This window comes from Notolepis coatsorum (genome assembly GCF_963971535.1).
Source record: "Notolepis coatsorum genome assembly, chromosome: 12".
Taxonomy (NCBI): Eukaryota; Metazoa; Chordata; class Actinopteri; order Aulopiformes; family Paralepididae; genus Notolepis; species Notolepis coatsorum.
In genome coordinates, this window is record NC_140176.1 from 18,098,800 (window position 1) to 18,107,314 (window position 8,515).

General features: G+C 43.9%; 1 protein-coding gene across 1 annotated transcript; it reads right to left on the minus strand.

Annotated features, from left to right (window-relative positions):
* Window positions 1–5,724: 5,724 nt before the first annotated feature.
* Window positions 5,725–6,956, minus strand: LOC311237696 (B-type lectin plumieribetin-like). Its single transcript, XM_084325666.1, has 3 exons — window positions 6,927–6,956; window positions 6,595–6,688; window positions 5,725–6,036 (listed from the first exon to the last, which is right to left on the minus strand). The coding sequence occupies exons 2-3, from the start codon at window positions 6,682–6,684 to the stop codon at window positions 5,776–5,778; spliced, it is 351 nt and encodes a 116-aa protein (XP_084181792.1). The 5' UTR covers window positions 6,685–6,688; window positions 6,927–6,956; the 3' UTR covers window positions 5,725–5,775.
* Between the last annotated feature and the right edge of the window lie 1,559 nt (window positions 6,957–8,515).

Consider the following 8,515-nt stretch of genomic DNA (forward strand, 5'->3'; position numbering starts at 1 on the left):
TAACAGATTGCAGAATGGGTACAGTACAGTACAGTACAGCTCAATACACACAATTGTTAAGGATGCAGACCAGAGAAAGACTTTCTTGTTGTTTACGTCAGGGTCCCCCATTTTCAATTCATCTTAACATATTCAATTCAGGCGGTCAGGTGGCGTAGCGGAGATTGCGTTCGTCACCAACGCTGGAGAAGCTGGGTTCGCGTGTTCGAATTCAGCTCCCGGCGTTGTCACGAGCTTGGCTGGCCGTTCACACTAATACAATTGGCAGTATTAGGGGGTGGGGAAAGCTGGCGGGTGGGTCCTGGGCGTTGTGGACAGCGACCCCTACAGTTCGGTCGGGGCGCCTGCACAGCGAGGGTAGGATCTGGAGAGAGGTAGTGCGGCCTCCCACACGTTACACTCTCCCAGTGAGAATCTGCGCGGCCAGGCTGGCTGCCGGCTGGCGGCACATGCGTCGGAGGAAAAGCATGTGACAGTCTCCGGCCTCTCGGACCAACAGTAGGGGAAAGTGCGCAACAACCAGGGAAGGGGGTTGGAATTGGCATAACGACTAACAGTGGGATGGGAGAAAAATTGGAAAAAGGAAAGAAAAGAAAAGAAAAAAAAACATATTCAATTCATCTTAACATTATGATAATGGCTCTCAATCATTTACTTTATTACATCATACTGATTCACAAGAGGACTAATAATGGACCGGACCACCACTAGCAAAGGCACATTAATTATTATCCCTACACTTACATACAGAATCAATGAATATGAACAGTTCAAGGAGACTTAGACAATGGAACATTTGAAAATAAATGAACTAAGTTAATAAACAGCTTGTCAATCGATCAACGGGGACAGCACAGCACTGTGCAGCTATTGTCTCGTAGTGGTACACGTTGAATGTTTCCCGGTCCAAACTATTGTCCTGGATGGAGGGAACATGCACAGATCTTTTGGGCTGTCCTCGCGACTCTGTTCAGGAATGTGAATCACTACCCACTTTCAAAACCACTCTCAAAGAACACCTACGGGAGACTGCAATTCGAAACTGGCCCCTGTAAATGTCCTAACCCAACCCCCTCCAATGTACAGTAAATTACCTAGTATGGTTTTGTCAATATTCCAATGTACAGTTTTGCTTGTACAGTTGTACAGTGTTCCCCCCCCCCCCCCACAACCAAGTTTCAACATAAAAACAGGGCATATATCGGGGCGCCCCAGTGGTGAACCACATAGCGCGCTCAGCCGCGACACGGCTGATCCGGGTTCGATTCCCGAACCCGTCGTTATTTGCCGAATGTATTCCCCCCACTCTGTCTCCCATTCCTCATCTGTCTCTCCCTACTGGACTGCCCAGTAGAAATAAAGCGATAAAACGCCCACAAAAAAAAAAAAAAAACAGGGCATATAGAATATACAGTACATTAACCCTTTCACTGCCACACGACAGAAGGTTAACCATTTACAATGTGTGTGTACAAAAAAATCTAAGGAAATGAATAAAGGGAAGATGTTTAAACAGAAGGTTTTGTAGATACAGTACTGAATTCTCCCATCCGGACCAATGCAATTTGAAATATTATTATAGAATATAGAATAGCAGGCTTATAAATGACCTTATTATAGCCAATTCGCACATTTATGGATTGTGCCAAATCTTATATTTCAAATGCCAGAGTTCAATTTGGATTTAGTATCACCAGGCGTGCATAAGATAATGAAATCTACTGTATGTACAGTAGCTTTTTTATTTTTATCAGGGTGCCACCATTTTTTAACTAATTTCAAATCTAATTGTTGCTACATGCTAAAAATAGGGAAGAGAAACTAACTGCTCTTCAATATATGTCAATAACGTTAAGTTGTGTGGTTTATTATCCTGAATAATAAGAGATATTATAGGTACCATGTCTTATAAATAGCCTTTTCCAGTGTTTAGCATTGTTTTCTAGCAATGTGGGGTTGTATCAATGGGGTCTGTGTCTCTAATTCTCCTTTTGATCAGTCCAGTCTCGAGTTCACGAGATCCTCCCTCACTGAACTAAGCCATTCTGAATTTCGCGTACCTGTGACGTCCAAGAATTCTCATCTGCATAACTAACGCCCCCTATGGTTGTAGCGCACTCAACAACAGAGCGAGTGGAAATACTGACACTTCCTCAAACGGGTTGACGTGGCGCGGGTGCCGACAGAGAGAGCAGAGAACGAGCGAGCGAGAGAGAGGGAGAGAGAGAGATAGAGAGGGAGAGAGAGGGACACAGAGCATTTACACACACTCCCGACCGTGTGTGCGGAAACACACACACGCAGTCGGGAGCACTCGCATATCACTGTCAACCTGCTGCAAAATATCATTGCGCACGCTCCCACGCACGCCCCCGTATTCCGATCCGTATTAATTAGTATCCCCCTCAATCTCTCTATGTCTCTCTCTCTGTCTGCCAGTGCAGACTGTGGGTGACTGTCACTCAAAGCGCTTTGCGAGTATGGGCGGAGCCCAGCCCAAGACAGCTTGAAATCTTGAAGTGGAAAAATGCTGCTTTAGAGTTAGGGCTGACCCCTATTAGTCGAATAGTGGAGTAATCGGTCGAAAGGAGCCGTAGTTGACTGCCAACCTCTTAGTCGAATACAAAAAAATTATAATAATAATAATAATTATACCTTTTTTTTGTATCATTCTTTCCAAAAGAAAAGAGGCCTAGAAGCGCGGCTAACGCTAATGGCACGCATACCAGAGGCTAACTGCCTAAGAAAACAGGCACAGAGGCACTGAAAGAGGATTTCACCCATCTAATGAACACACTAGACTATACAAATATCAAGATGTATCCATCAGTGGACCAATAGCATGCTTTTGCAGAGGACAAGAAGCCTTCAGTCGACTCCTTCAGACATTAAGCACCCCCACAGCCCAAATGGAATGATAAAAAAAATATATATATATATATATATATATATATATATATATGTAATATATTATACTTATTTTTTTTGTATTTATTTTTTTGTCGACTAATAGTCGACTATCGGCAAATTTCGTCCAATCATCGACTATCCAAATCCTTAGTCGGGGACAGCCCTATTTAGAGTACTTGATTAGAAATACAAAACAAGAGCGGTCAGGTGGCGTAGCGGAGATTGCGCTTGTCACCAATGCAAGAGGCTGCGGTCTCGACTCCCGGAGTCAGCATTGCTTGGGGCTTGGGCTGATCGTCATACTAACTCGTTTGGCTGGGTTAGGGGGAGGGCAAGTCATGGGTGGGAATCTGGCATTGTGGACAGCGACGCCTACAGGTCAGGTCTGGGCGCTTGCTCAGCGGAGGCAGGACTTGATGAAGGCAGCGTGCCCTCCCACGCGTTACACTTCACCAATGAGAGTCCTCGCTGCCAGGTGAAAAAAGAGTCACTGGCTGTCGCCGTGCGTTCAACCAGTAGGAGAACATGCGCACAACAAACAGGGGGAGGGGGGGAATTGGCACAACGACTAAAATTGGGACGGGGAGAAAACATCGAAAAATCGGAGAAAGAGAGGATTAATAAAAAAAAAAAAAAAAAAAAAAATTAAACCTTACAGATGTGTTCCATAGACTCACAGGAATTGTGTAACATTGCCCAAATAGTGATGGTGGTGCCAAGATATTTATACTCCTCAACGGGCTCTATTTTCTGGCCATTTATCTCCAGAGCTGGGGGAGTCCACATTGCAGCCGGCCTGTGGGAGGCATGGCCTAACAGCGTTTGAGACAGGGGAGGGTAGAATTGAACGATACAAAATTGGGATGGGAGAAAAATAGAAAATGGGAGAAAAAGTACTGTAGATAAAAAAAATTTAAATAAAGAAATCGACGAATACCATCCTGATAAAGGACTTGGGCTTCTCCAGCTGTGTGTAGGTGTGATGCAGGAGGGTTATCATTGCATCATCCACACCTCTCTGCTGCTTGTATGCAAACTGGAGTGGGTCTGTGTGCCCAATAACCTCCCTCTGTAGCTGAGGTAGAATGAGCCTTTCAAAGCTCTTCATCACCAGAGATGTTAAAGCTACAGGGCGAGGGCGGTAGTCATTATTGCAGGTGGGGTTCGTTTTCTTAGGGACTGGGCAAAGGATGGAGGACTTCCATATGGTTGGTATGGAGTGTTCAGACAAGGATCGGTTAAAGAAGACCTCAGCCAGCTGCTCATGACAGACCTTCAGCAAGCGCCCACTGATGTTGTCAGGACCTGGGGCCTTGTGAGGGTTTGTTCTCTTGAGCACCCTTTCCACCTCCCTAGGGTGAAACTCTAGGTTGGTGCTAGTCGCTGCTTTACACAGGAGATTGGTGGTCAGCTCCTCCCTCTCCTGAGGGAAGGTGTGTGTATCAAACCTGCAGTAGAAGCTGTTCAGGTTATCTGCAAACTCCACACATTCCTCTGTTCTTAAATGGGACGGGGGTCTGTTGTTTTGCAGGCCAGCAAGTGTCTTGACACCTTTCCAGGCATATCTTTGGCTTTGCCCTCCTGGAAGAGCCTTTCCACCTTCTCCTTGTACTCCCTTTTGGCCTCTTTAATTTCCTTGTTTAACCTGGCCTGAATCAATTTAGCCTCAATCCTGTTTCTGGAGGTGAATGCTATTTTCTTCTGATTAAGTGTTTGTTTTAGCTTCTTTGTGATCCAGGGTTTATTGTTTGAAAAAACTTTAACAGTCTTTTTTGGAATAATCAAGTCTTCACAAAAGAGAATGTAGTCAGTACAGTAGTGACCTCAGCAGCCTCCTCCAGACCGGTCCCGTCTGTGAACGTTTCCCAGTCAGTACATCATAGCAGGCCTGCAGAGTCTCACTGGCCTCCTCACTCCACTGCTGCACCTGCCTTTTGACAGCTCCCTCTCTTTGTAATGTAGTGCGGTAGACGGGACTAAATGAACAACATTATGATCAGCTGTACTTAAGGGGGGTTTCTTGTATGCCCTATATGCGTTCTTCACGTTACCATAACAAAGGTCAATTGTTTTGTTTCCTCTGGTGGCACAGTTTACATATTGCTGATATGTGGGAAGAGTCTTTTTGAGCCGACAGCTGTTGTAGTCGCCCAATATTAGGACCGGAGCATCTGAGGCATCATTCTCTATAATAATAAATAATTATTATTATTATAATAATATAATAATAATAATATACGTTGAACGAACCTCCGCCTGCCTCTCTCTCCTCCCTTGCTGTTCTTTCAAGCTTCCCTATAGGATCGTGATGATGTATTGGGTCGGCGCCAGGGGCTTAAAACCAGCAAGAAGAAGATATGGAAGATATGGATGATCAGATTATCAGCAGTGTGTATGTCGGAACAGCAATATCAAAATTAGCTCACATCAAAAGAGCCGTGGGTCTGTTGAAGTCGGCAATGCTGTTTAGGGGCTATTATTATGGTCCATGTTCTACATGCTTAGACATGATGTTCCACATCACAACTGGTTATAGGCATTTCACTCTCCTTTGGCAATGAGCTTGGCTTGCTTTATTGAGCGCATATTCTTATCCTTAGAGCTTAGAGAAACCCCTTTATGTGGAGCAGATGCCTGAGCCCTTTTGGACCAGTTCTGCACATTTACTGATCACAGTTATCATAACATCCTACATCCTACAAAGGAAAGCATCATTTAGAGAAAAAAGACATTCATACGGTACATTCTCTTGAAATGTTTTTATTCCACACCAGTTTTACATACCAGATGTACCCGTTTATATTGTTCATAAGTTGATGTCCAAATGTACAATTAAAAGACAGAAAACAGTGTAGAAATGTGAATTCATTTCATGTCTTTGGAGTCGGCAGAGTTCCAGATGTCTTTTGATTCCCTCTGCACTACCAGGACACCGTCGTCTCTCAGGTGAAGGCGGCACATGTTGCATTTGTCCTTGCTGGAGTTGGTATGCCACTGGGCTTTGCCGTCCTCGTTGTACATGACCAGGTTGCAGTCTGCCTGCATGCACACGCGGTGGGCGTCTGACCCCTCTGTCTCTGAGGTCCAAATGGGCTTCCAGCCGTACACAACAAGGTTGCCATCATCCTGCAGGGATCAGACAGAACCACGTCACTGTTATCAAACTGGGCATGCATCATCTGCTCACAGTCACATCCAGTCATAATGAGATTAAATAAACCTTTAATAACCATAAACGGTAGGTTATATACTGTATGTTACTGGGCTAGAAAAACTATGCACTTTTGTTTTCTTTTTCTGAAAGAGTGACATTGTAGCTGGGTGTTCTGCACTTTACTCTGAGAGAAGATTAGGAAGCCTACTTAGATTGCTACTCTGTTCCACAGAATTGACCAATCCCAAGCTCTGCCCAATTCAATTTTTTTTTTAACAGCCCATGTATTTTGCAGTTATAAAGTCAATCCAGATCACTTGTGGTTGTGAATGTGGTAACCTTTAAATGATCTTTGAGTAATTTGGTTTGAAAACATTGTTCATCTGATAACTGGAGTTATTTTTTACATGTACCCATATCCATTTCCTATACTTCTTCATGAGTATGTCCCCAGCCATCAGTGACTATTCATAACAGACTATTCACAACAGACTATTCAAAACACACTGAAAACATTTCAAGTTACGGACCTCAAAGACAGCCTTCCATTCACGGTTGTTGGATATCAGGAAGTCTCCCTTGCGGAGCTCATCATTCTTGGACAGGTAGTTCCTGCTCATGATTCTGAATGAAAAGAAAATATTTTAGATGTTACATTTAGGTGAAATGTTTCATCTGACATGATTACGCTCTAACCTTTGTAAACATGTATACTTTACCAAACAGTTGTTTAATCATCACATTACACTCACTATACTCATGATCAAACTTGAATCCTGCAAAGTGCAATGACAACACCATGCAACATTGATCAATAATTAAAATACTGAAACCGTGTGAATATACTTCAGATTATACTCACAGGCTTTGAACTCCTCCACAAGGCAGTGCAGCAGAGATGAATGAAGTAAAATACAGATTGGGACGCCCCTCTTTATACTATATGACACAGGGGGGGAGAGAGAGGGGGGAGACATGCCCTCCCCTTTCTTGCCAGTTGGTGCATGTAAAGCCATTTTCTCCCTAAGGCTGGCATGCAACCGTCACCCGTCAGTCATCGATCAGATGCAGGGGAACACAAAAGCTATCTTATGAACCTGTAATTTTTTTAATCACAGCTCATAGACTTTCCTGTGACCTAAGACAGAATACCCAGCCAAGTTCCTCATTCGGATGCCAGGTCCAGTTTCTGCCTTAGTAACGGTTTGGGCAGTGGCGGCTGGTCCATAGAGGGCGCTAGGGCGCACGTGACATCACGTCCCGAATCACCTCGAGGGTCTACCAGGAAAATACGCTTGGCTAGTAGTTGTTGTCGGAAATTGATAATAATCACAAGATACTGTACATTCAGACAGTGTTGGATCTAACAAAATGGATTTATATGGACACTTTTATGGAAAGTTCAAGCCCGGACCACAAAGCTTCTTGAAGGGTTAAGGCTATACTCGGTAGTTTAGCTGGTTCGGTAAGAAGTGTTGGACTTGGCTACAACAAGAAGCTATATGGCTAGCTGGATGCAGTCATGTAAATGCCGTATTTTGCTTTCCATGCCTGCTTTTTAAAAACGACAGGGACAGATACAACATGCCCATGGACTGTTACTAGAGTAAAGGATATGAAACACTTATTTTTATTTTTTTAAAGTGGATTAAGGCTTGTGGACAGCTGAAATTCTTGCCCTCTTGATTGATTGATTGATTGATTGATTGATTGATTGATTGATTGATTGAAAACGTTATTAACAGATTGCAGAATGGGTACAATACAGTACAGCTCAATACACACAATTGTTAAGGGGATGCAGACCAGAGAAAGACTTTCGTCTTGTTTACATCAGGGTCCCCCATTTTCAATTCATCAGGACATATATGACATACTGTACATGCAGGGGAGGAAACTAACTTTTTGGCTTACATTTACATTTACATTTAGTCATTTAGCTGACGCTTTTATCCAAAGCGACTTACAAGTTCTGTGCGACAAGACAGCAAGAAGGGTATAACTCTATCAGCTGAGTAACAATGTTCATCAAAGTGTTGCGTGTTACAGTGTAGGTTAGTTTATTAGGACAAGTGCATGACATTAAGGTTAGTCGGGGTTAGATTTTTTTTTTTTTTTTTTTTTTTTTTTTATCATTTCAGATAATGGTTGAAGAAGTGAGTCTTTAGTCGACGGCGAAAGATTGGACGGGATTCGGCTGTCCTAACTGGGATGGGTAGTTCATTCCACCATTGTGGGGCAAGGACTGAGAATAGGCGGCTTCTCTTTGATGACCCTCCGGGAGCTTGGATAGGAGTAGATCTGAGGCGGCCAGAAGACGCAGAGCGTAGGGGTCTTGAGGGTGTGTAGTTAGAGACCATTGACCGGAGGTAGGCGGGAGCGGTTCCCTTTGCCGCACGGTATGCTAGGTCGAGGGCCTTGAAGCGGATACGTGCAGCAATGGGGAGCCAG

What these genes read in the sequence shown, in the direction of transcription:
- LOC311237696 (XM_084325666.1), bottom strand. Translation starts at nt 6,684, where the DNA reads ATGAGCAGGAACTACCTGTCCAAGAATGATGAGCTCCGCAAGGGAGAC. An exon ending in AATGGAAGGCTGTCTTTGAG is followed by an intron (nt 6,037 to 6,594) that starts GTCCGTAACTTG and finishes TGATCCCTGCAG; the next exon opens with GATGATGGCAACCTTGTTGT.